Source organism: Colobus angolensis, unplaced genomic scaffold, assembly GCF_000951035.1.
Source record: "Colobus angolensis palliatus isolate OR3802 unplaced genomic scaffold, Cang.pa_1.0 Scaffold517, whole genome shotgun sequence".
Lineage (NCBI taxonomy): Eukaryota > Metazoa > Chordata > Mammalia > Primates > Cercopithecidae > Colobus > Colobus angolensis.
Window position 1 is genome coordinate 1312239 of NW_012118677.1, and position 27944 is coordinate 1340182.

General features: G+C 39.9%; 1 protein-coding gene across 1 annotated transcript in view; it reads right to left on the reverse strand.

Moving 5' to 3' along the window:
- LRP2 (low density lipoprotein receptor-related protein 2) overlaps window positions 1-27944 on the reverse strand; it is a 214779-nt gene that overhangs the window by 37252 nt on the left and 149583 nt on the right. The window contains exons 47-61 of the mRNA XM_011960602.1: window positions 26252-26383; window positions 24315-24516; window positions 20279-20574; window positions 17801-18317; window positions 14479-14631; window positions 13785-13955; window positions 10145-10368; window positions 8753-8930; window positions 7541-7737; window positions 6306-6551; window positions 5483-5611; window positions 4401-4520; window positions 2960-3076; window positions 2112-2228; window positions 956-1093 (exon numbers count right to left, since the gene is read on the reverse strand). Of these exons, the coding sequence (XP_011815992.1) occupies window positions 956-1093; window positions 2112-2228; window positions 2960-3076; window positions 4401-4520; window positions 5483-5611; window positions 6306-6551; window positions 7541-7737; window positions 8753-8930; window positions 10145-10368; window positions 13785-13955; window positions 14479-14631; window positions 17801-18317; window positions 20279-20574; window positions 24315-24516; window positions 26252-26383 (2937 nt within the window). The remainder of the gene's footprint in view (window positions 1-955; window positions 1094-2111; window positions 2229-2959; window positions 3077-4400; window positions 4521-5482; window positions 5612-6305; window positions 6552-7540; window positions 7738-8752; window positions 8931-10144; window positions 10369-13784; window positions 13956-14478; window positions 14632-17800; window positions 18318-20278; window positions 20575-24314; window positions 24517-26251; window positions 26384-27944) is intronic.

Here is a 27944-nt window from a genome sequence, read left to right on the forward strand (position 1 = left end):
CTTCTCTTGGGCTTGATTTTTTATTTCTGTTTGGATAGGGTGCATCCCATGAACCTGCATTTCTAACATGTTCCCAAATGGCACTGACATTCCTAGTCCAGGGAAGACACTTTTGAGAACTATTACCCTAGAGTTTCTCCAATGACTCCAAGCATGTAGCAAAATGACTGAAACAACTCTATTTTCGCTGACTTATTAAAATCAGTAGTTCTCAACCAGGGGACTAAACTAAAAAGCTAAGAAGCTTTTTAAAAATACACATGTGCAGGCTTCATTCTTGGAGATTCGCTTCATCAGGTCTAAGCCTAGGGTGAGGCCAGGGCATGTGATTTTGAAATACCCCTCCTCCACTGCTACTGATATGTACCTAAATTGAGACTCACAAACAAGCAGGGTTTAAAATATACATATATGTGTGTGTGTGTGTGTGTGTGTGTGTGTGTGTGTGTGTGTGTATAAATGAGCATCATTCAGCAAGAGGGAATTAGATGGCCTTGACTTACCATGTTAAAAGAAAGTGACTGTAAAGATTAAGAAAGTCTTAGCATTTTCTAAAGGTGCTCCAGGAAGCTCTAGGGGTTTGGAGAGGGTACTTCCAGGGGCACCCAATGTAGGATACAGCAGGAAAGGTACAGCTTCCTCCCTACCCTTCCTCAGACTTCAACCACAACAGATCTGCCTTTATTTATGCACACTGGGTTTTAAAGCAACATTTCCTTTAAAGACATTTTTTCTAAGATCATAAAATGTTTAAAAACATGGAGGTTTTCCCAACTTTCTCAGGTTACAGAGAGAATTGAAGCTGGAAGACCCAGTGAAATAACACCAATACTTATCCTGTGTCCAGTCCTAAACAATTGTACAACTGCTCTCCAGGCTCACATGCTACATGTAAGAAACACTGAGATTTGACAGACAACGCCACTCCCATTCATTCCGTTTCTCTCCCTCTTACAGCACAGGTGAAGTTCTTCATCTGAACCATCGCCACAGTCGTCATCGCCATCACATTTCCAATACGGTGGGATACAAACATGGTTTTTGCATTCAAACATAGTAGCCTGGCAGTATGCACCATCGGGAAAGCGTGTAGCTGCCATGGGGGAGAAGACATGTTCAAATTATTATACAAATTGACTACTTTTGGAAAGCTTCCTGCTATTTCTCCTTTGGCTCTTGCCATTATAGCCTGCTCTTCTTTATTCATCAAGATGTATAGTGGCCTTGAGCTGTCTGAAAGTTGAATGGACTGTCTTAAGGGCAGTTGTCAGAGCTCAGTTTCCAATGGCATGAATCATCCACGGCATGGACAGCACTGGACTTAGTCTCTGCAGGCAAATGTCAGGACTGGTTTTACCCACATACATTTATAAAGTCCTCTTTGGCAACCACATCATCAACAATAACCATCATGGATGGTTATCATGGATGATGGTTACTGTTGATGGATCGGCAATAATGATATATCAACAGTTTGCATTTATTCAAGTGAGCCATAAAGATTCAAATCTGAGTAATCATATTAGCTTTCCAGTTTTTGTTGGGAAAAGAGAGATCAGACTGTTACTGTGTCTACATAGAAAATGTAGACATAATAAACTCCATTTTGATCTCTCTCAGTCTTCTCAGTCTCTTGTCCCACCTGATGAGAAATACCCAAAGGTGTGGAGGGGCTGGCCCCCTTCAAGTTTTAATCATTTTTATACCCCATCATGTGACTGAAAAAAATTTTAATGCCATAAATTCAAAATGTTCTAATACCCAACCCTTGTTCTTTATACTAGTGTATTCATTGCTTGACTATGTTTTACCTGAAATGTTTTTTATCTAATTAATGGTTTGTATAGTAGCTGATAATATATACATACTTTGTTAGCACAAATTACTGAATATATTCTCCATTTAAAATAGCAACGAAATGCACTTGAACGGCCATTGTGAAATATAGGATTATGATGACTTAGAACTCAGGTGAACTGATCATTAACAGTGCATGCTGAAGAGACAATACCTATGGCCTTTTAACGTAAGAAGTGGCAGCTGACTGATGTCTAGACTATCATATTCATACTCTCAGGTAAACAGTACTACATATGTGTCTAGGGACTTACGACAATCAGCTTCATCAGAGGCATCCAAACAGTCCGCGGTTCCATCACATTTCAATGCACTGGGTACACAATGTCCACTTGTACACTGAAAATATTCAGGATGGCAGGTCCTCATCTCTGAAGAGAAAAGACTGTCATTCTGAGAAGGCCTTGTCATTTTCAGGCAGAGATTAGGTACCTGGAGTACAGTGGGTACTCCATCACATTCCTATCTACACCCTGTGACTGGCTCACAGCAAACCCACAACTTGTGATTAGCATATTAATACACTCTCAAAACTCACACTTTCCCCACTCAACATACGGAGATGGAAGTACCTAGCTCCCTTTTATTAAATAATTTCCAGCTCTTAAGCTTTTCCTCAGAAATCAGATTTCGCCAGTTTTCAATGTTTTTTAATTTTCCTAAGACCCAACACCAAATCAGTAAAGAGCTATAAAAATTACTTTGGGTTTAGGATTCCTTTCTCAATGATCTGATCTCTACACAAGACAGTCATAGTAATACGTGTATATTCCTTAAGGTGACTTTCGGTGGAATAGTAGCAAGATCAACGTCTTTGTTCACAACGCTAATGCAGATTAAAATCTACTACTAAGAAGGGTTGATACTAAAATTAAATTTTTTAATTCCTTGCTATTTTCCTCTATTATGACTGATCTAGACTGCTATGAGTTAAGAATAATGCATAGAAAATACAGAGCAGCAGATACTGTGTTATGCTAAGGTTTATATATTACACATATACTAAAATCATTTTCCTCTAAAAGCCTTATAAACACTAATGTGAAGCCCCTACACTGTCACAGTACAAAATTCTATGGTAAGCTTCTCAAATGACAGTTACCACAGTCCCGTTCATCTGAGTTGTCCCCACAGTCGTTGTAATGGTCACAGATCCATCGTGAGGGAATGCACTGCTGATTGACACATCGAAACTCACTCTCCGTGCACTCCCGGGGCGCTGGAAAGGAAAGGCACCTGGCCATGAGTGTGCACCAGGAATCACACACAGGAGACATCGTGTGAGCTGGCCAAAGTGCCCGGGTGCCCAGCGCCCTCCTGTGTCCCAAGCCCCAGAGGTGTACTTGGGCAAATCATTCACCCTCCAAAACTAGACCTTTCACCTTAATTTTGAGTCTGTAAAGGATGGCCTTTATTAAGAAGTTTGTCCATAGGTGATTTTTTGATCTCTCTTGCTTGCTCTCTCTTTTTGTTTTTTGAAACAGGGTCTTTCAACATTGCCCAGGCTGGCTTTGAACTCCTGGACTAAAGTAATCCTCCCAGCTCAGGCTCCTGCGTAACTGGGACTACAGGTGTGTTCCACCATGCCCAATTTGATTTTATCTTAATTTTTTTTATTTCATGAAACTCTAGATAACCTCTTATAGGATTCAACATGAACTTTTATTAATAAAAGACAAAATGCCAATTGGATTACCCTTTTGTATAAGTTTTTAGCTAATTGATATTTGCAGATGTAGTCAGCTTCCTAAATCTCTCATTGCCTATGGCAAGTGGTGATCACTTCTTTCTTCCAAAAGATAAATAACATTAGAATGTATTTCATTAGTCAATTAGAAATTGATGCATATCATGAGTCAGTGATATACATTCTGGGCAGGGCTTCATTAAGCTTGTTTTCAGAACATACATTGAGTGTGTTCTGACCATCTAGTTTGATATGATCTCAGCCTCTTGACTTCGTTTCCTCAACCTCCCTATCCAATGCCTTGTAGTCAATACCTTCAACTGGGAGAAAGTAAAACCTGTCTTGTTATTTAACTATTAGCCCTCCTAAAACAGTCAGCTATTCTAGGAAGTGTAATAATGCAAACACAAGTTTTCTCTCCTCTCCTGTGAAGGCCATTTTGGGGAAAGAGCTTAGGAAGCAGTGTCTCTGGGTTAGCACCTTTCCTCTCTCTACTTCTCTGGTCCTGGTTTTCTATTTCTATTCTATTTATCTTGTTATATTTTTCCTTTATCATAAGTCACCACAACTTCTTTTGGAAAAAAGAAGTTGGGTGTGAATAAATTCGACACAGAAAAGATATACTTCGGTAAATACCTTCATCCAAAAGCTTGATTTGAAACACCTCAGAAGGAGAAGATGCTTATGTCTCTAGTGGAAGAGAAAGTAGAAATGTACTGACCAGCAGAAAGAAAGAGATCAGACAGCTTGATATCCTACCCATTGAGATCAATGACATGGACAGTTGAATTATGGACAAAAAGCAAACATCACAGCTCTGGTGGCACATAAGGACCATAGGACTGTGAACACTCACCACAGTTCTCCTCATCTGAGTTATCTCCACAGTCATTTTGCCCATCACACTGCCAACGAAGAGGGATGCAGTGGTGATTTTTACAGCGGAAATCCCCCACAGGATGGCATGTCCTCTCCTCTGCAAAGCAGTCATTGCAAAGACTTCATAAACCATTGGCAGAGAAATGCACAAAGTAGTATTGGCTTCCTTGTGAGACAGTCTAAGAATTGTATTAGCACACTCTTGAAGCTCCCAAAGAGAGGAATGCCAGCAACATTCATGGTCAATATTCCCTCTTTTAGCTACCCTGAACCTATCCTACCGCTTGAAACTCAATCCATTCCCTTTGGTAGAAACCGTGCAAAGAATGAAATGGTATGTGGTTTGTAATTTGCAACAAAGACCTGGTATGGAAGGCTAAAATGATGCCACAATAAATAAATATTTTGATCATATTATCTTCAGTCAATTGGACTCCGTGTCCTTAAAAGGATTTAGTATATTCTTTACTTCTCTTCCAACTAAACCCAACACACATACTCACAGATGCTTTGGTTTCAAGTTAGACTATGACTAATCTTGACAAATTCCATTAATTTATCTGACTTTCCCATGTTACCAGAGGGACTACAGATGTCCAATAGATAACAGGGAAAATCAGAGAGACGTTCAGAATATGAAAATCCCCAAATAAGAAATATCCTAATTTGGAAATATCCTTTTTAGAAATAGATACCAAGTCTTTTGTGTAACCCCTTTCTATCAATTTCAACCAATTTATAAAATTAGAGAAACAATCTAAACTTGTCAAGTATGAGTAAGAATTCTACATCTGGAAGAAATTATGCAAGTTTCTAACATTTTAATAATGTCTTCCTCAATGACGGCATGATTTAAAATGCTATAAATTCAATACTCCTGGTAATCCTGCAAAATGCTACTAAATGTAACATGTCATTAGAAGAATCAACCATTTTTTTTACAGAGGTAAACAAAGAAAAAATGCTATGGAAAATACACTCTCATCTCTCATCTAATAAATGGCGAATGACATGTGGACTTGCTTGTCCCTCCCTCCACTCCCCTGCAGCCCCTCCTACCACAGCCTTGCTCATCACTGTTGTCCCTGCAGTCGTCTACACCATTGCACACGGCCCACTTTGGGATGCAGCGGTAATTTGTTTTGCAGCTGAATTCTGTGAAGTTGTCACAGAGATGGGCAGAGCTCACTGAAAAGGGAGGAGGCATCAAAGTCAGAACTGAAGGTACAAGAAAGCACCTTTCCATTGTCACATTGAGGCTGTGGTACTGAGGAGTAACAATGACCATGTTACCAAGAAAACTGACTCTGGCATTGTGTGTCTGCCTTAGATGTGATCTGTTCACCATGAACAGAAAACTAGTTCCAAGTTTCTCACTATCTCAGCACCACTCATTTGTTTTACAGTATAATTTTGTGGGTGGGGTTGGGGAAGAACAGGGTTTGAAGTTAAAAACCTGGGTTGAAGTGTTAGGTCTGACACTAAACAGTAATGTGACCATCCACTTAATATGAACCTTAGTTTCCTCATCTGTAAAATGGAACTGGTTCACACCCACCTTCCCTACCTCATAACATTTCTCTGTGGCCCAAGTGAGAAAGCAGTAGATATACAACATGTAAGTTCTTGGTATCATATTCTGGTTGGTTAGACATTCTATGTATCAAAAGGAGGTATTAGCCACTTGAGAAACAGCGTCTGGTTCCACCTGCAAGTCATATAGCTATACTCTGCCTTTCAGTGCCAGAGTTTGCAGGGAGTGCCAAGGCAGAGCATCCCATCGGGCTGAAAAAGAAAGCTCCATGTCCTCTCTCAGTCCCCATGGTAGTTTCCTCATGTCTCCCTGCTCTGGTCATGCCTTGGCCCTCCCGTAGGAACTTACTGCATTCTTCAATAGGCTCATCCGAGTGGTCTCCACAATCATTATCCACATCGCACTTCCAGGCCTGCGGGATGCAGCGGCCATTAGCACACCGAAACTGGCCTGGCCGGCAGGTCCTGCTAGCACAGTGGGAACTGTCTTCATCTGAGTTATCCTCACAGTCGTTAAACGTGTCGCATTGCCAGGATTCTGGGATGCAACGTTTGTTGGCGCACTGCCATTCATTGGAGTCACAGTGGTGATTCTCTGAGAGCAGGGACATTTGGTTATCAGCTTGGAAGGCATCAAGAATGAAAGCTCCTAACTGACATCAATGAATCCTGGATAGCAGGATCATGATTTCTTTTTAGAGGACTTATTTCCGAATGTACTTATCAATCAGTACTACTACATGGAGCACTTCTTCTTTTGACTTTTACTGTCTCCCAAATTCTTAAATATCTTTTTATTGCATAAAGACTTAAGAGATAAGAACTGAACGCCCTGATCTGTTAAGCATACCTTCCTCAGTCCCTATTCTACTGGAAAATAGTCTTCAAACTTTGTGTTTGTTACTGCTATTGATGTGTTGTTTTTAGTTTGGGGGAATTTTATTTTTTGCCTATTTGATTATTTATTTATTTTTCTTGAGACCAGGTCTTGCTCTGTCACCCAGGCTTGAGTACAGTGGCATGATCTCGGCTCACTGCAGCCTCGACCTCCCAGGATCAAGCTATTCTTCTACTGCAGCCTCCCAAGTAGCTGAGATTACAGGCACATGCCACAATGCCAGGCTAATTTTTTGTATTTTTTGTAGAAACAGGCTTTTGCCATGTTGCCTAGGCTGGTCTTGAACTCCTGGGCTCAAGCGATCGACCTGCCTCAGCCTCCCAAATTGTTGGGATTACAGGCATGTCTCTGTTAAAAATAGGGGTGGAAACCTCTCATTTCCTCCTCAATGTTAACTCTCAAAGGGGATTCAATGCCTAGCACATGGTGAAGAGCCACCAGTAGAGACAACTGATTATCTACTTCAACCATTTGCCTTGTAAAAACCTTAAGATTTCTAAAAAAAAAAAAAAAAAAAAAAAACACTTCATAAGAATAGAAAAAGGGTGTAGCCTGAGTTTCCTTCTAGGACTTTGAACTGGTTTTTAATTCATGATATTCAGGAAATACCCACAGAATCATGATTGTATACAATTATACAATCAACATAGAAGTGGGGAAAAGAGGCATAAAGCAATTCAACACACCACAAAGAAGACGGTCTTCATCAGACCCATCAGGGCAATTTTGGTGAGCATTGCATAAAGTCTGTGGGCTGGTGCAGTTGCCGTCATTGCACTGGAATTGTCCTAGTCGGCAGAAGCGCTGCGGGCAAAGGGCCAGTTCATCAGAGCCATCTGAGCAGTCTTTCTGTCCGTCACATTTCCACCAGATAGGAATGCACCTGCACAGAGAACATGCAGCAATTCTTTAGCAAACCACCAGGGGCAACAGTTATCTAGAGAGAAGGAGTCAACACTGAATTCCAAGAAATGACATGTATGAGTTCTCTCATGGTCCCAGAAGAGGATCAATTAAATCTCAGTTACAATGGTGTATTTTCAGAGAAAACATAACTTGGCAAGATAGAACAGTTTCTTAAGATCCAAATACAAACTGAAAATGTGCTTTAAATATGATGAATAAATTCCTTCCACAAAAAACAATAAATAAATACAGAGTGTATGTTTTGAGCTGTGTTCTAGGAGCAGTGATTGCTTCAGATTGTTTGCCAGGGTGATGTAAAAGTATTGTTTGGGAAGTTGGAGGGCAAAAACAACTGCTGAGGGTCTTTCTCACAATAAATGTATGCTAGATTCTTAATCTCAGATATCTTATTTAATCACTACAATCGTCTACCGCTGCATCTTAGATGCTATGATCTGCATTGATGCCTCTCTCCATGCCACTCTCTAACTCAGGTCCCCTAGCCATCAATAGCCTGTGGACATTGTTAAGGAAATAATCTGTGGCCATGTTTCATAGCAAACACAAATGATCAAAAATGGATTTGAATGTGTAACCCTAGATCCCCTGGCATAGGCAGCTAAGGAGCTAGGCTGGCATAGGCATGGAAAAGACAGTGAAATTCTATTACTTCTGGGGAATATTTTTCAGCATGTACTTATATACACTCTGGCTCCAACACTCAGGACAATTAAAAATGAGAAATACATGGCTTGCTTCCTTTCTATGAAAGTTTGCATATATAGGCATAACAGTTTGGTTAGCAAGCTCCTTCTATTCATGGAAAATATTATCTGAAGTTGGAGGCTGAGAGTCTTGCTGTGTTCCACATAAACCAAGTTAATTAACCAAAATCTTGTCTCATTAGAAAACTCCCATCCCTTGGAGCCTTGAAGGTCAATGTCTGTACAAGGGCTAGAGAGGCATTGAGGAGAAGGGAAAGAGAGCCTTACTTTTCATTGTTAGCACACAAGAACTGGGTGCTGGAGCACATGGGCATGCAGTAGGTGCTGCCACTCAGCCGAAGGGTGCGGAAGTCATCTGGACACTCGCAAGTGAACCCTTTTCCTCCCGGTTTGATGAGGCAGAGATGAGAACAGCCACCATTGTTGGTACCACAGGGATTGCTCACTAGTGGAAAAGGAAGAAAATACATGTTCATTTGCTTAAAGAGAACATCAAGCACAGATTAGCTGATTACACATCTTGACATTAAACTTATCACCTCTTAGAGAATAAAAAAAAAACCCAACTATCCTAGATTTATGATTTTCCCAAAAGTTCTTAAATAAAACGGATGATAGAGTTATACAAGCAACAACCATGTGCTTTAAGAAAGCTCACTTATATGCTACCAGAAGTGAGCTATACCCACTGGTGTTTCTGACTAGAAAAGATGTGTTTCCCCAAGTCCTGGGACAGCAGGCAGTAACCTTAGCTTATATTCATTTGCCTAGACCTAGGTTAAAGTTTTAATTTCCAACAGTGCTATATTCATTCCCTCATTCTAAGTACATAGGTAACAGAAGTTTGGCCAAAAATAACGTGGGTGAATAAACTGAGCATCATCTTTACTAATTTTCCAGGTCACCACTTTGAGATGAATATTTACTTGAACTTCTAATAAAAATTATATGAAGAACATTAACTTCCAGAAAGAAATAACTAAATTTCTTTATTTTGCTAATTCTCATTTTTCCTTAATTCCAAGTTTATCATATGTTTTAGCAAGACATCACAACAAAGCAGACCCACAAAACCCAGTCTATTCCCAAAATATACTCCAGACCTTTACTAGATTATCTCTAAATCATAAAGTTGCTTTAATTGCGTAAAAAGGGATATAAGTTTACAATCCGATAAAAACAAGTTCTCTTACTTAAAAAACACTAAAATGCACTGCTCTTGACATTATCTTCTAGGAGATAAGAATAATATCTATTTTATACACAATATCATATGCATTTATTTAGTATTTAGTATTTAGGGCTGAAATGCCATATTTTTAATTCCTTTAAAGTACATCAGTCCTCCCATAGAAATAGAAAAAATAAATATAGAAACATAATAACTGTTAAATCTTATCAAAAACAAAGAAAAAAAAAAGATGATCTTGAAGAATTTAGCGAGTTTTAAGAAAAAGAAGAGTTCTAGGTAGTCTTTCCAGGGAAGAGGGATAAACTCTCAAGATACTTGCCTACTGTCAACTTTCAGCATATGCTTTGAAGAAAACACTAACAAGTAACCACAAACTCTTTGTAAATCATAAAGTTCATGCTTAAAGACAATCATGACATACACATAACCCAAGGCAACCATGCCAAACCCCTCAGTCACCTACTCACCAATGGGCTGCCTATATGGATGGTAAACATGGATGTCAAATGGTCTGTGTGTTGTGTTCACCAGTGTCTGTCTATTTGATCCATCATATTTGTTTCCCTTTTCCACTGTCCTTGTATTCCAATCTGTCCAATAAATAGTATCTTCAAAAACGGTAATAGCGAAGGGGTGAGGCAGTGCCCCATCATACACTGTGTGTCGACGGTGGCCCTCCAAATCAGAGTACCTGCAGCAGTAAGCAGAAACAGTTATGTGATGAAGGTAATCCTTCTCCTCTAATGTCTTGCAGGATAAACGAATTCACAAATCAACAAAATTCTACCTCCTAGAGATAACGTAAGTTCAGATCCTCAAAACTCCTAGTCTTTAATTAAAACAAAAACTAAACTTAAAGGATTTATTTGAATTGAACAAAAGATGTGGAAGTGAAAAGGCAATGCTTAACAAAATAGGAATAGTGTCAGGAGTTTAAATAATCACTAATTCCTAACCACAGCTGCTTTCCTGCAGATGAAGCTGGTATAGCTATTGTAGGTTTACAGCCTCTTATGTTGATGTTCCTCATTAAGCACCCTTTTGATATCGTGGGGTGAACACCATTCTTGTTTCTTCCAACACCATTGGAAGAAATCAGAAGATAGCAATATTGTACTGGAATTCTACCTTCTCATTAACATTCCGGAGGGGACGCTATTCTAGGAGATAGTTAGGTTCTCAGTATAACCTCAGGGGAACACAACTTAAAGGCCTACAGGGTTAACTTTGCAAACACCAGCAGGACATTTATTATTAATCATGCCATGGCACCATTAGCGAATACTTTTCCAGATGAACAAACCTCCAGAGAAGGTTCCCTGATTTCAATATATTACAGAGGATCCACAGCCAAATTCCCAACTCCTCTCAGTTCCAAGGGCTTTCGTTACTATGGGTCTATATCAGAAATCATTTCTAAAATAGTGACAATTTAATATTTTAAAAATTTGGAACATATCCTAAAATCCAAACAGGAGATAGAACAAGCTATCAACTAAGAAACCTGATAATGTTAGCCACGCAATGTTAAAAATATTTCCCAAAATATAATTTATGGTAACTTATAGAAGCCATAGGAAAACTTGAAGATGTGCTTGACCTCTGTTGATAAGGATGCAGGTAAATGACCAGAAATCAGTCAAAATCTGATTTATTTATTTATTTAGAGACAGTCTCACTCTGTCGCCCAAGCTGGAGTGCAGTGGCACAATGTTGGCTCCCTGCAATCTCCTCCTCCTGGGTTCAAGTGCTCCTCCTACCTCAGCCTCCTGGGTAGCTGGGACTACAGGCAGGTGCCATCACATCCAGCTAATTTTTGTAATTTCTGTAGAGACAGGGTTTTGTCATGCTGCCCAGGCTGCTGTTGAACTCCTGAGTTCATGCAATCTGCCCTGCTCAGCCTCCCAAAGTGTGGGGACTATAAGTGTGAGCCACTGCACCTAGCCACCATCTGTTTTTTTAAAAAATCATAGACCAGAAAGTAGTCCTGAGACCTTCCCTTTCAGTTCCTTTGTAATCTCTGTAGAGAGACCTCAGATACCTCGATGAGCATTTTTTGTCAAGAGTAGAACTACATGGCCATGCGTGGTGGCTGACGCCTGTCATCCCAGTACTTTGGGAGGCTGAGGCAGGCAGATCACCTGAGGTCGGGAGTTCGAGATCAGCCTGACCAACATGGAGAAACCCTGTCTCTACTAAAAATACAAAATTAGCCAGGCGTGGTGGTGCGTGCCTGTAATACCAGCTCCTCGGGAGGCTGAGGCAGGAGAACTGCTTGAACCCAGGAGGCAGAGGTTGCAGCAAGCTGAGATCATGCCATTGCACTCCAGCCTGGGCAACAAGAGTGAATCTCCATCTAAAAAAAAAAAAAGTAAGAGTAGAACTACAGGCACAGCTCCAGTGATGTGTTGGTGCATCCCAAGATGTACAAGGAATCAATTGGATGCTCTATAAAAATCTATTGCTTTATGTGTCTATGAAATATATTTCTGAACACAGGCATTGCTACCGCTCCAAGAGGTAACCAATTTAACATGGCTCATGAATATTAAAGTTTCCTTTATTCCCAGATCACAGTGCCTCATATTATGATTTGACTTTTAGACTGAAATCTACTGCCTAAATTTTATAATCCATTTACACAAATAATCTATATTAGATTGTATCAAAAAGTGAACAGAATATTATACAACTAGAAAATTCCTTTTTTCATCTCTAATGCTCCTGGAAACACTGTCTAAAGGTACGCCGAGTGAAACCTACTAAGCTTTCAAAACCAAGAATAATCTGTAGGATCCAAAGAACAATAGAAGTCAGTTAGAAAATCATTGAAGCTTCTTTGAACATCTTGATGCTTCTACTAATTCAATATAGGATTGCATGGAAAGCTAACTCAGCTCTCTGATGTGCCTTTTAAGAGAGGATACACACACTGTGAGAAGGGCTAAGAGTATTACCATCAGTATATCACATCAAAATGGTATAAGTAAACTAGAAATAATATTTCACTGCTTCTAATTAAAGTTAATCTCTACCCTAAGAGTGAGTTAGTATCTGCTACAGTAAATTCTGCAATGAGAATGCTAAGGGCTACCTTAGTGTAGCAAATGAACCAGTTCAAGAGAAAGTTCTGGAATTGATTAATTATGCCTGCCATGAGCACAGGAAGAAAGAGCACTAGCATGTGTGCTAGGTATTCCTTCTTTTTCAGTGGCATGTCCCAAGGGAATACGGTGTTAGAGCACTCCAAACTTTTCTACACTGACTTTGGCAGCAAAATAAACATAACAGAAGAAAGGAATTTTTAAAAATAAAATAAAATAAAAAACTTTGAAATAGCTCTACTGAATGAATGGCATTTCCATGCTTTTGAATGCAACAGGCTGTTCATGGATCACTATCCATAAATGCTTATGCAGAAGACATTACTATGGTCCAACTAGGCCATAACTAGCAAAATTCAAACTAAACCCTCAATATGGGTATTCTTGATTAACTGTTAATTAATAATGCATATCATCTTTTTTACAATGAGTATTTTTAATCAACAGTATATTTAACACACTTAAAAAAATTATCCTATTACCAGAAAGATGTAAATGCCTTATCATATTGGATTAATGTTAACAGACTCTACTGCTACCTAAAATACTGCATTGCACTTAACCATAAATGTGCCAAAATATTTTAGGGAAAGTTTTCCAAATCCTTTTATTCTTTTCCTTTCCTCAAATACTACAATTTATTAATCATGTATTTCCTAGGGGAGAGCAAAGTAAAGAGACAAAAATATTAAGATGAGTTGCACACTGAGCTGACTACCATGGGGAGAGATTATTAGCTCTGTTTTCTAGATGAAAAAAAAAAAAATAAGAAGTGAAAACACCAGGTCATAAACCCTGATCCATATGATTTAAAAGTTCACCCTCTTTTTACTGCACCATCCCATAGAGCTCAGCAGTTTTAGTTAGAAGTGTGACTTCCTCCCAATGACTTCCAACAAACAGGTCAGTTAGACAATACAGGGGACTAATAGACTGGAATCACAAGCTCTGATGTTTGAAATAAACAGTCACACAATTGTTTTATGCTTTTCTATGTACGTACTCTATGTAACCCAAGTGGGCATCTGCCCAGTAGAGTAGATCATTGGTGTAATCAATGGTGATGCCATTAGGCCACTCTAACTTGGTGGAGATAATCACAGACTTGTCGGTTCCATCCATGCCTACTCTCCCAATGTATGCGCGGTGACCCCAGTCTGCCCAGTAGATGTACCTGTCAGGGCAAACACAAAAGATCAGTCCCTGATGCCAAAAGAAGTCAGTAGCCAAAATACACACCTTTTCTCCATTTAGAGAAATGGAGTCTACATTCTGTAGAGACCCTCAGAAAGGAAAGAGAGCTAACAGCAAATAATCTAAAAAAGAAAAAGGAAGGGGACAATGTACAGAAAATGTTCACAAATAAACACAATTAACTCAATTTCAGTGGCTTTGACATGGAGAGTCCAGTAAAGAAATTGGTTTTCTGAAACCACAATTTTCTTTGCACACAGCCAAAATACATGACTCGAAAAGTGCAAAAGTGTGTCAGGGCAAAGAAAACAGAACAGCTGATGATGACGATTTGAAGAAGCCATGCTTCTACTCATTATACTAAATGATTTACCAAGTAGGAAAAGCAGAAGACAAACCCCAGCAAGACATTGGCCTTGAGATAGCTATATGAACAGCCTTTTTGGTAACAGAGGCGGAATAAGGAGGTGAAAGAAAAGCCCAGGATTGCAGGGAGACAATACCCATATTGAGGGTGAAGGGCAAGTCCTCTGGGATTATCAAAGCAGAAGGTGTTGTTGGCATCCACACAGTGCTGGGCCAGCATGCGGCGGTGTCCACCATTGAGGTCAGAGACAAAGAGGCCATCCAGGCGGGCATCCAACCAGTAGAGCTTTCTAAAATGGAGAGCCAGGAGTTAACCAATATAGTCACTTTGTGAAATGGGACATATTTAGTCACCCAGTTTCCTATCCAAGCTACCTGAGAATCACAGACAGTTGTTAGAAGTCACCTTTCTTCAGGCAAATGAGGGCAGGGGAAAGTAGGAAGTTGGTATTCCTGCAGTGAGGCAACAAAGCGTGCAAGACTGTGTACAATAATTCCCACTTTAAGGTGGTGTCATGTAGAAAATACTGGGGACACACCTCATTCGACGGGGCTGGTTTTACTTTCCTCATGCAGCATAAGACACCCTCTCCAGGCAATGCAAAGACTTAGCAGAACAGGGAAGCAGAGGTAAGTATCATGAATTACAGTTTAAATGGTGGAGTCAAGGAAACAGACTTGTCTAAGTGTGTCACTGAAACTGCACAGAGAAACTCTGAATTATGACATCCTTAAGATAAAGATTATGACACCCTTAGGATAAAGAGGCATCCCTGCCTCTGTCAGACAGGCTGTCAAAATGAGTTTCTTAACCTGTGACACGTTTTACTTAATCAAACCTAAGAAGCGTTAGAAACATATTAGGATCTATTAGAAACTGCTACCGCAAGGATATTTCTGTTATAAATACATTTTTATTCAATAAAATTTATTTTTCTTATAAGTAAGTGTTCTTAACCCAAGGTCTTTACCCAGAATCAGAGAAGCCAGCTTTGGGGATCTGTGTACTTTCTAAAGGGGCCCACGGTTTTCACCAGAGTCTTACAGTATCCATAACCTTCCAAAGGGTTAAATGCCCCTATAATGAGAAGGTCATTTAGGATTCGACAACCAATTCCAACCAGAAGGAGAATGATTTCCCTTCCAAAAGACCTGAATGCCTCTTTGCAATAAGTACGCCCTTATCCATTCATGCTGGATATCTGAATAGTTACGATAGTAGCATCACTTCAGTCTTGAGCAAGAAGGAATGAGTATCCATATATGTACAAGTCTTGCCAGTTAATTCACTTGGGTAAATGACTAAATCCTGATGAATGAGATGGCTATAACCTTGGATTCCATCACTAGACACTAAGAACAGTGACAATAATAGTAGCTAATTATTGAACACTTGCTAAATGCCAGGCCTTAGACCAGGGACTTTTTAAAACATTACATTATTTCAGATCACAACAGGCTTAGAAGGAGTTGCTATTATTATTCTTGTTGTATTATTATTCCTGTTGCTATTACCATTCAAGTCCTGGTAGACTGGCTACCCCATAAGGCACTCTACTCTGTTGAGCTTACTGTTTTTCCATTAATTTCTCTTTATTCCACAGTCAAAAGACACCCTGTGAACAGATTCTTCTCAAGAAAACATGGAGAAGATATTCCATATCCACTCCTGGAAAAATTAAGATAACTGAGAGCCAACAGTATCTTGCAATGTACGTAATGGTGGTTTAAAAAGTTATATCAAATGTAAGCGCTTTGGAAACCAAACACCCTAATGTTGACAGCAGAAATCTTTACTAATATTGGAGAAGAAACTTTGTTGCTAATTTCAGTGTAGCTAGTATGTTAGAACTGCTCGCTACCAAAGTAAACATAACTGGGCTCCGTTCTGCCTTTGTGTTTTCAGGAACATTGATCCTGGTTGTACACCATCCTGGACTTTCAAGAAAAGTTTACCCTACCCTCACCCAGACTTTCTTGCCCATCTTCCTCACATGTATTTAATTCTCTTCTGATCAAGAACACACCTTGATAGAGAGGAAAGTAGCTGAAATCCGAGGGAAGTTTCATTCTAGCAGTTTCTCAGAGAGAGGGCTGAATGGCAATATCTTATAGTTCAAATATTGTTTTTTCTGCACTGGAACAAAGGATGGTGACAAGAACAGTACCATGTTCAGTTCTGTTCCTGGAAATCATTAATCACTATACTTTTTGACATGTAGGATATGTGAAACAGGAACTGATACATACAATAGGAATGCTTAGTCAATGTTTCATTCATTATTCAACAAGCACTCAGCACCTATGTCAGGCCAGCTACTGGTCAGGGAGAACTGGGAAGCCAACTCTCCCCACCCACTTTAGGATCTTTACCCTTAAGGGGGTCAAATAGGAGGATGTGGGGAAGAGTCTTCTGGAGGTCTGGGTTGACTGCAACAAGAGTCTTTACAGCATAAGTGCCTGCAGATCGATGTCTATTGACCACAAGACCAATTAGTTTATGCTGCCAAGAATCTGATAGATTTGATATTCAATAGAAATGTTAAGAAGTGTGGTTGATCTGGTAGTTTAGTTAAAATACCACTGGCCTGCCTTAAAGCCTGTCAGTTTCCAGAAGGGCAATCTCAAAACAAGAGTCTCGTGTTAGCCATTCTCCAGTTCTCATGACCAGCCCATGCTGGGAATGACTAGCATTGGTTGGGTTTTTTGTTTCGTTTCGTTTTGTTTTTTTTGAGACAGGGTCTCACTCTGTCACTCAGGCTGGAGTGCCATGGCACGTTCTCGGTCTCTGCAACCTCCATCTCCTGGGCTTAAGGGATCCTCCTACCTCAGCCTCATGAGTAGCCGGGACTACAGACATACACCACCATGCCTTGCTAATTTTTTCATTTTTCATAGAGACAGGTTTCGCTATATTGCCCAGGCTGGTCTTGAACTTCTGGGCTCAAGTGATCCTCTCACCTCAGCCTCGCAAAGTTCTGGGATTACAGGCGTGAGTCACTGCTCCTGGCCAATGACTAGTATTGTAAGCAAGCCTATGCACTTCAGGAGGGCAAGGGCCATGTCTGCCTTGATCCCCTCAAAACCCCTGCTGTTTGTCACCACACTGAGCATGTGGGAGGGACTCAGGAAGTGATGACTGTGAATGCACCGGTAAATGCATGAATTGTCCCTTCACATCATCTCCAGTTAAGTGAATGGCCAGCAACAGTGAATTCTCTTCCCTTGCAATTCCTCTTTCCATAAAAGTGATACTATAAATTTTAAAATAATTAGATATTCTCTTCTGTATCTCTCATTTGAGTATCAGATACAAAGCAGAAAATAAACCTTCAGAAACATTGAATGTATCTGCATATTAACCCAAGTTGAAAAATTAATTTCCTATCAACATGAAAACATGGTTAGAATTTTTTTTTTAATTTTTAACTTTTAAAAAGCTCATCAGTGTTTTCTTACCTGGAAACCCACTCTACAGCCAGACTTTCTGCAGCTGGTAGTCTGTGGTTTATGATTGTCTCCTTGTTTGTCTTATTCAGAAACATTCTCTCAATTACTTGCCTCTGTGTATCAATCCAGTACAATCTCTTTTCTACTCGGTCAAAATCTAATGCCACAACATTGCCCAGTCCTTCCAAGATGAGGGAGTAAAAATAGCCATCTATAGTTAGATTTCTCAAATAGTAACGGTTGCTAAAAATGAGATAGGGTTCGATGTTACTGTTTTGCCGGCAGGTCTTTCCATCTGGTTCTCGGAGGTAGCCTGGGGCACACTTACAGATGTAGGAGCCTATTACATTCTCACACTTCTGGCTACAGACAAAAGGCGTCTCTGTGCATTCATCAATATCAACACAAGTCCGCTTGTCAGACATAAGTTTGTAACCAGGACGACAGGAACAATAGAAACTGGTTAAGGTGTCTGTGCAGTTGTGATCGCAGCCACTGATTGAAGGGTCATGGCATTCATTAACGCCTGTAGGTAAAAGGCAATTCTTAGAGATCCTAAAATATCAACAACCAACTCACTATAATGGTTCAAAGTCAACATTCTACTAAATAGTGCCAATTCTTAATGAACCATGCTAAGACAGACAACAGAGACTTCCAAATACTGTGGATTATTGAAAACTCACTATTTTTCAACTTCCTCACCAACTTACACCTTCATCAGCAGTTTAAACAACTAATAGAAGAGAAATGAGAAAGAAGAGGAGAAGAAAAGAGGCTGGCCAGTGTGCTGGTGAAACAGGGCTCAGGGAAAATTTTCTAAATGCTCTGATTTGTAGCATCTTCCAGTGTGACAGCTCACACCATGGTCAAGCTCAGGCTTCCAGTGTGACATCACTGAACACGGAACCACAAAGAGATACACACATTTGCCTCTCACGAGATGGCATGAGCTCAACACTAGGTGCAACACAACACTACACATCTCTCTGGCTGGTCCTGTAACACGTGGGCAACCTCACCCAAAAATGATCTACAGAGGGAGGAGCACATGTTCTTATTAGTTCTCTATTCATCAAGGAGCAATAGATTAAAACTTCGTGCACTGCATAATCCATGATCCAAATATCAGACCAAGCTCTGCCACTAGTTTACTGTGCACCCCCCCCAAACAATTCATTTCCTGTCTATGGGCTACAGTCTTATTATCTGCGAAGAGAAGAGGGTACAGAAGATCACTAGGACTCCTTCTAGTTTTAAGAGCGAATGTTTCATAGGTTTGGAAGAGACCTAATGAGATCACTTCCTCTTCAAACTAAAAATTTTAATTTCAATTATGTACTATTGAGAATTTAATTCTTACAGTTTAGGTAACGCAAAATTAATTAAAATGCAATGGGAATCTATATGAATTAGGACAAAATATTAAAAAATTCCATATGATTTTTATATAAATGTATAATATAGCACATGTTTTTCTTAATTATTAAATGGTTTTTGAAACTTTGGTAGAAATTTGTAGAAGTTTTTCTTATAATAGAACAAAAGCCAGTTTTTAGATGATTTTTAAATTTTTTTCATTTTTTTTCTTCAACTTTTATTTTAAGTTCAGGGGTACATGTGCAGGATGTGCAAGTTTGTTATAACAGGTAAACACATGCCATGGTGGTTTGCTGCACAGATTTTTTTAATATTATGCCTAGATATTCTCTTCTCTACATTTCCACAGCTGTTTCTGTCTAGCATTTAATTTTAATGTTATTTCATATAAATCTTATCTTTCATATAAGGACAAAAACTACATTATATACTTCCGGGTCAATTAGGCAAATGCTTTCAATGAGTACTGACGATTAACCAGTGAAATGAAGAAAACAAAATAAATGAAATGACATGGTCTCTCTCTCAAAGTATTTAAATTGTTATTACAGAGACAATACCAACATACATGAAACAATGATTACCAGGATTAAACACCACAAACAGGATGAATTGCCAATATTATGGAGTTCAAGATGGTGCTGAGCAAATATACCCATGTTATGGATTCTCAACTGCTTTACTTGCGGTGGTTGGGGTGAGAGGGATATTAAACTCTCCCATTCAATTACCTGAGGACAAAAATGAAGAACAGACCAAGGAGTCCTAGCAGAGGTATGCTTCAGGCAAAAAGTCATCACAGGGATTCAAAGAGAATCAACACGGTTCTCTTCATTCTCGAGCACCTTATTTGGCAATGTTAAATGATGGCCTGAATATTTGTCCATCTTCTGTTCTCTCTAATGACTAAGTAAAGAATTGGTCCAAAAAAATGTGTGTCCCCATCTTATATGCCAAGAAACCTTGGTACCTTTTGCTATACCAGGAATAGTGATTTTATGGTAACTTTGTAGTTAGAGGACAGGTTGGAAAGTCTAAGTCATAAAGAGTTGAGAATCCATATTCAGTCTCCCTGTATCCTTTCACCAAATCCTCGGTTGTACTCACCACAGCCTTTCTCATCGCTGTTGTCCAAACAGTCATCCAGGTGGTTGCAGAGTTTCATCATCTCGATGCAGCGCCCATTGTCACACTTGAACTCATGAGGCGGACACGTGGGTTCTGGGGTGTGGCACAGGTGCATCAGCTCATCAGATCCATCTCCACAGTCATTATCCTCATCACAGACGAAGGTTTTACTAATGCAGCGCCCGTTCTGACAGGTAAACTGATTCTGCTGGCAGGTCTGGTATAAGCAGCCCCTCTCATCACTGTAGTCACCACAGTCATTGTGCCGGTCACACCTGTATCATGAGATCCAGTACCACTTTTAGAGAGGTTGACAATAAACCTCAACTGTTACCCACTTGGAGCTTTGTTTCCTTCTTCATCTACCTAAATGCCAGATCAACCATTTTAAAAACATCACCAGTGTCCCACCAACATGGGACATGCACACATATGTAACAAACCTGCATGTTGTGCACATGTACCCTAGAACTTAAAGTATAATAATAATAATCATAAAAAGATCACCAGTGTCCTTGGTCCCCTTTCCCCCCAACATCTTCATCTATCCCACTAATCACCAATTCCAGAAGAATCCAATATTTGGCATTCCATACAACTTCCTCAGGAGCTGGCTGCTACCATTAGAAATGCTACTATTAAATGCTACCATTTAATAGCTATAGACCATTAGGAGGTCTATAGCTATTAAAAATAATTGTATTCATTTTTTCCTTAGTTGATAAACTAATTAAATACAACTCTTGTAATTTTGGTATACATCAGATCTATGAGACAGCTTATGAACACTGGCACTATCTATGTTCAACAGATAATGAGATAGCCAGTGGGTACTGGCAATGTACTGGGTAATCACATGATAAAAGTGCCCATACCCAAGTGGATACTCATAGGGTGAGTGCTACATATTATAAATAATATTATTGGGTGCATCCTCTAAGAACACATATCTTCCCACTGGAATAACGTTTACATTGTTAGTCCTGTTCCTTCCATCTTTCATTACACTCCTGCCATCTATCATGAGATGTGAGTCTTCATGGTGATGTAAATGAAAGCAAGCTAGTAGGTTAGTATGGCACACTGGCAAAGGAAGAAGGCATGCCGTAGTACTAGAAGCTATCTCGAGACCTAACATATGCAGGCATCATTATAACAATATAGTTTCCTGAAGTTCTGTGAGCCAAACTGGCCTTTCTTCTCCATATTACTCCAAGATCCCATAAAAGTTATGATGTCTAAAGGGGGTCTCACATAAGCATAAAGGAATCTTTGATAAGAACGAACAAAGCTAATGGTTTTGAACAATTTAGCATAGAAAGCATAGGAGTGGCACATAGAGCATTACCAGATGTGAAGGCAACAACGGTGAATGTGGTCAGTTTTACAACTGACCTATAACCAGGCCTGCTAACCAGCACTGCCATCCATAAACCCAGGGCTTTGTCAACATGATTTACAGCAAAATGTGTGCATGTAATTGTGAAGAAAGCTGTGGTCAAGGCAGACTGGCTCAGCTCCATTTGGTCTCCTGGGAGCTATTTAACTCATTTCCAAATGGCTTGAAAACACCAGTGCTTTCCTTTCTCTAATTTAGATCCAATGCATGAGGAAAAACAAGTCACTAAGCAAATCACCAAGCTTTCAGACTCTATTGCAAGTCAGTATTCCCGCTCACCACCAAATTGTCACCCCTCAATCTTATCATCCATGTTTTTCAGGAGCATCAGTAATGAGTCAAGAAAAAAGAAAAAAAAGTCAATAGGAAAAATGATCTCCTGTCCCACTGTACAAAACGGACAGCACATTTTCTGCCAAGCAAGCAAGGAGATGCACACTAACAGCACACCTAGGGGAAGCTACTCCAGACACACAGATTTTGGACTTATTTAAAAGCTGATAGCTCAGGTTTTCAAACAAACAGTATTTTTTTTCTCTTCTACTATAGCCCTTTTCAAGGAAATTCAGAAATCTCAAGAAAAAAAGAAAGAGAGAGAGAGAGAGAAAGGGAGAGAAAGTGAAGGAAGGAACAAGGGAGGAAGAAAGAAAGGGAGGGAGGAAATGTTACTGTGCTGTAAGGTCATAGTAATGATAAAGGAAGAACCCTGAAAGCTCAGAATGGGAGGAATAAAGGAGACAACTTGGAGTCTGATCAAAATCAACACCTGCTACAGTTCTTGTGCCTAGAGTCTAAGCCTAGGTATTCAGAATATATTTACATCTAAGACTAATGCTACTAGCTATTTACCAAATTCAGAAAAACTATAGAAGTGCAACACAATAGAACTCTTGAGCAGTAGGGAGAAAATACAGACAAAGAATTATCTACTTTAGCTGAAAAAAATAAAAATCTACACTTTACATCCATATTACTTAAATACAAACAAAGCATATTCTACTGCAGTTTCAATACAAATGAAGACAGCTCCATCTCTTGAATGTCTTTGGATTGTCAGTTCACAAACTACCACCTCTCAGCAGTGTCCACTCATCAGAGGATGAATCATGCACAGAGTATATTTTCTTGATAGCATTTATCCATTTGTTAAATTACTGCTGAGTCCCTGCTCCTTCACCTCCTCCTCCTTCCTCAGGACCACCACAATAAACACACAATCGTATACTACACTGGACTCCAGTGGTACGTTAGCGCCTGTTGATGAACTGTCCGCCCCTCCAGTCAATGGCCCCTGCGACTCTGCTGCTCTGATCTTGTGCCTACTTAGTGTATCTTTCCCATTGTCTTCCTTTGCATGCTGTAAACTGGCCATTCCTGTTGCTCTCAATGTGCCTGTGTGTCCCTTAACAGTCCTTGGCACAAGCAGTACCTCTTCATGGCTCCAGTTGTGCCCAAATGCCTAAGACATACTTTCACCTCAGGAAGTCCTACTATGTCAAACTCACCTTCCACCTTGAACAAGCTCCTTTCTGGACTCCCCTGCTTTTGCTAATGCTCTTACTATTCTCCTAGTCAATCAGGATTGAAACTTACAAATTGTTCTTCTTCTCCATTTCCTTCCATAATCCAAGTATTTGTTAAGTGGGATGACGAGAAGTTGGGATGTTAAGAATGTATATGAACTGTTTGAAGAGGCCCATTTGGAGAAAGAGGTAAGAAGTCAAACAATGGAACATTGCAGGAGAGGTCCCCCAAACCAGCAGGCTGTGAGCCGAATCTGTTTGACCCACACAGTGTTTTAAGAATTTTAAAATTTGCTTCCAGCTTTAAAATCAGACTATTTCATATGAAAATCCAGATTTCCAACTTCTCTCAAAAACAGCATCAGAAAATCTGGCCTCCCAGCCCTCCTGCATGATATTGATCAATGTTTGCATCCTTAGTTGGAGACACCGTCTCAGTTCACTCCACCTGCCTCTCCTTGACCCTCAGCCTAAGAGCCAAGCTCTGTTTATCACTCCACCTGCCTCTCCTTGATCCTGAGCCTAACAGCCAAGCTCTATTTATCACCATGCTTATGCTGTTATTTTTCTTATAGCAGAGAAAGGAGAGCGAAACCATTCTTGTAATACCAATGCCTCTACTCCAAGTGGAAAATTAAGTGGGTCACCAGCTTCAAGAAAGAATTCTTATCTCAAGCCCTCTCCACTAATCTCCCCGGCCCTCTTTGCAAGGCCAGATTCTGTCTTTCACAGGCCCTAGGCATTTTTGCCTTGTTGGGCTCCTTCCTCCATAAAAATATTAAAAATTGTATTTAATTTTAAATTGTTAATGATATTATATATCAACAATTTATTTAAGTATCTAACTTCTTTTCATCTTAATGCAGTCATACTGGTATAAACCCAGATATGTTAATATTATATATTAAAATACATTCTTTGATGTAAAAGGGTTTTTTTTCCTCTTGATTTTAAAAGGAATCCAAACATTTTCATAGGCCACCAAAAACAACATGGGCCCTGGGCACTGTGGTCACTGTGCCTAATAGGTAAGTGAGGCCAGCCCCCATGGACATTTGAGGCTTGCTGGGTAACTTTTGAATCCTCAATTCACCTGAATATCTCTGGGATACACAGTCCGTAACCACAGGTGAATTCATTTTCAGAGCAAGTTCTCCTGGTGCAATTCTGATTCTCATCGTAGCCATCAGTACAATCCACATCGCCATCACAGACCCAAGCCTGGGGAATGCACCTCCTGTCCGGAGGTCTGTCATTTACACAGAGAAACTCGGAATCCGAGCAGTTTTGATTCTCTGAAACCAAAGCACGCAAGAATCAGAAAGCATGAGAGCTCAGTGCAGCAGTTAATTCTCTTTGCTTTAATGTTACTTACCATTCTAAGGATGAAAGGAAATGGGAGGAAAATACATAGACAAATTACATTGCTACTATAATAATAGATCATAATACAAATACCTCCAAAGGTTCCATTTTAATTGCTTTGGACCCTGGCTTTTTCAAAGAAATCAATATAATAAAACGTCTCATTTATTTTTCCATAAAATACATTAGAATGGTCATACTTTTTCCCTTAGGGTTTCAGAAAACCACTACCATTTTGTTAATTGGACACAAAATGCCTTATATTTTGGTAACTTTTTTTAGTTTACAACGTATAATCACACAAACACAATGTGAGATAGGTATTTTTACACCAGTTGTATAGATGAGAAAACTAAAGCCCAAGATGATTAACTGGATGTCTCAAAGTCACAGAACTAGGTGAAGAGCCAGGGCTTCAAACCTAGGTCTTTCTCCTCCAAATTTGGTGCTTTTTCAACTACATTATAGCTACCACCCCAAGCAGTATTGAGGTGGAGAGGAAAGACATATGTTAACAGAGTTGTCAGAAACCATGATGCTATGAGGAAAGAGATGAGATGCTGACATCGAATCATTAGTGTCCACAAAATGAAAGGACAAGTGTTTTATCCAGTCTCATTGCAGGTGAATAGGAAACAAAAGAAAGAAGGAGATGTTGGTAAAGACAGCTGGGAGAAATGCACATGCCACAATCCATGTATGTGCAGCTTTCAACCACCCATGTCAGTGGATAGGGTGGATAGAGTAAATGTGGAGTTGTGACCCGCCCCCACAGTCACAACACAGGAGGGTGCCATCAGACGCAAGCAGCAGGGAGTCACTGAGTCTATTGCTCTACCATAGAAAGACATTCTGATTAATTCTTAGACTACCTAAGACTTCCATACCCTGTTGGTAATGAAAATGATGTTCCATTTTCTACTCAAGAGGCATAACACCCCTCCCTCCATAAGGCTTTAAGGTGACGAAGGAAACTAGAAGCAGTCCATTGTCATACTGTGAAGGTTGCTATTAAAAGTGGCCAAGCACTGGGTGCAGTGGCTCACGCTTGTAATCCCAGCACTTTGGGAGGTCAAAGCAAGAGGATTGCTTGAGCCTAGTAGTTTGAGACTAGCCTGGGCAATATAGCGAGACCTCATCTCTACAAAAAAATATAAAACATCAGCCAGGCATGGTGGTGGGCCTATGATCCCAACTACTTGAGAGGCTGAAGTGGGAGGATCACTTGAGCCTGGAAGGTGGAGACTGCACTGAGCCATGATCCCGCCACTGCACTCCGGCCTGGGCAACAGAGTAAGACTTTGTCTCAAAAAATAAAAAATAAAAAATAAAGTAGCCAACCAAGTATTTGTGGGGTTTTTTTGTTTTGTTTTTTTGTTTTTGTTTTTGTTTTTGTTTTTTTGCCCTAGAAATGTAGGACAAATGTTTTGTCCATTAGCCAAATGTAAGAGAAAGAAAGTAAACATAAAGTCATTTTTCATTACTCTGAAGCATTTAAGTGGATGATATCCAACACTCCCAGCATGGAGAAACAAACGTAACATTCTATCAGTGTCCATTCAATTAAACAGAAATCTTGGATCGTACTCTCCAAACACAGAAAAACAACTCTACTGCATTTCCCTGGAATGTGACTCTGCAATGGAATTAATCAGCTTCACTTACGACACTGGTGTCTTTCATCCTCATCACTCATATCCCCACAGTCATTATCACCATCACAGATCCATTCGCTGGGGATGCACCTCCCCCGATCACACTTGAACTCATCGGCGAGGCAGGTTCGTTCAGGGTGACCTGAAAAGAGCAATAGCATTCTCAGTGAAAAGAGTGGTTTGCAGTCCAGGAATCTGGAGGCAAGCTGGCTGGAGCATGGGTTGTCTAGACAACCTGAACCAGAGCATTATTTCGTTATATACATGTAGAGTAGTCCTCCAATAAGACTAGTACCAGTGACCAACAGTTTGAGGTAAAAGTAGTCAACTGACAGTGCAAAGCCCTAATTATCTTTGGTGACTAAAATGAGATACAATATTCCCTTATGGGTATGGTAGAGAAAGAACACTTCTTTTCCCAGGGAAGATAGAAATTACCTACTATTTCACATGTTTCTATTTTAAAATCTACTTTTCATCCAAAACCATTTTGTTTCATGCAAACTTTCCCCAGCCTGCACTCCCCATCCTTGTTCCCTTTCCTTGTTTCCATAATACTTACCACCATCTTTCAACATACTAGACAATTTACTGATTGGTTGCCTGTCTCCCCTCTTTAGAATATTAGCCCATGTGGGCAGGGATTGTTGTCTTATTCACTGACACAGCCCAAAAGTTCCTAGAACATGGCTGTTCAATAAATACTGAATTAAAATAAGTCACTCCTCCACTTCAAATTAGCCACCACTGATTCAGATTCTTTAACCCTAACCCTACATGTTCCTACTTAACTAATCAAGGTGTCATAGGCTCCCAAACCCAGGGTGTACTGGAATTAGCCTAAGGCAAGAGAAAATATAATTGCAACTGATAAAGACATAGCCTAACCATAACAGTAAGAAGAAACAGGCTCTTTTAGAAGCTGCTATGAAAAGTGTGTACATTGATCCAGACCTATTTTTTTGTTGTTGAGACAGAGTCTCACTCTGTCACCAAGCTGGAGCACAGTAGCACAATCTCGGCTCACTGCAACCTCTGCCTCCCGGGTTCAAGTGATTCTCCTGCGTCAGCCTCCCGAGTAGCTAGGACTACAGGCACCTGCCACCACGCCCGGCTAATTTTTGTATTTTCAGTAGAGACAGGTTTCACCACGTTGGCCAGGATGGTCTCGATCTCTTGACCTCGTGATCTGCCCGCCTCAGCCTCCCAAACTGCTAGGATTACAGGCGTGAGCCACCACACCAGGCCTGACCCAGATTTCTTGAAGAGACATATCCCCTTTGACACAGCAGCACCACTTGTGGACATCTAGACTATACGGATCTTTCCACATGTGCACAAAAAGGTTTCTAAAAGGATGTTCATCCTGGCACTGTTTTTCATAGTGAAAAAATGGAAACAACCTAAATGTCCAACCACTAGGAAAAGGATAAAAATACATGGAGACCATTCATATTTCAAAGTATTCTTTGGCAGTGTACAGGAATGAGGCAGGTCTGCATTTGCTGACATGATGTTAAGCTTAAAAAATAAAAGCGAATTGCAGAAAATATGTATAGTAAGACCCCATCTGTTTTTTTAAAAAACTATATATCAAGATATATAAAAGTAAGATGTGGAGAAATAGGAACACTTTTACACTGTTGGTGGGATTGTAAACTAGTTCAACCATTATGGAAAACAGTATGGCGATTCCTCAAGGA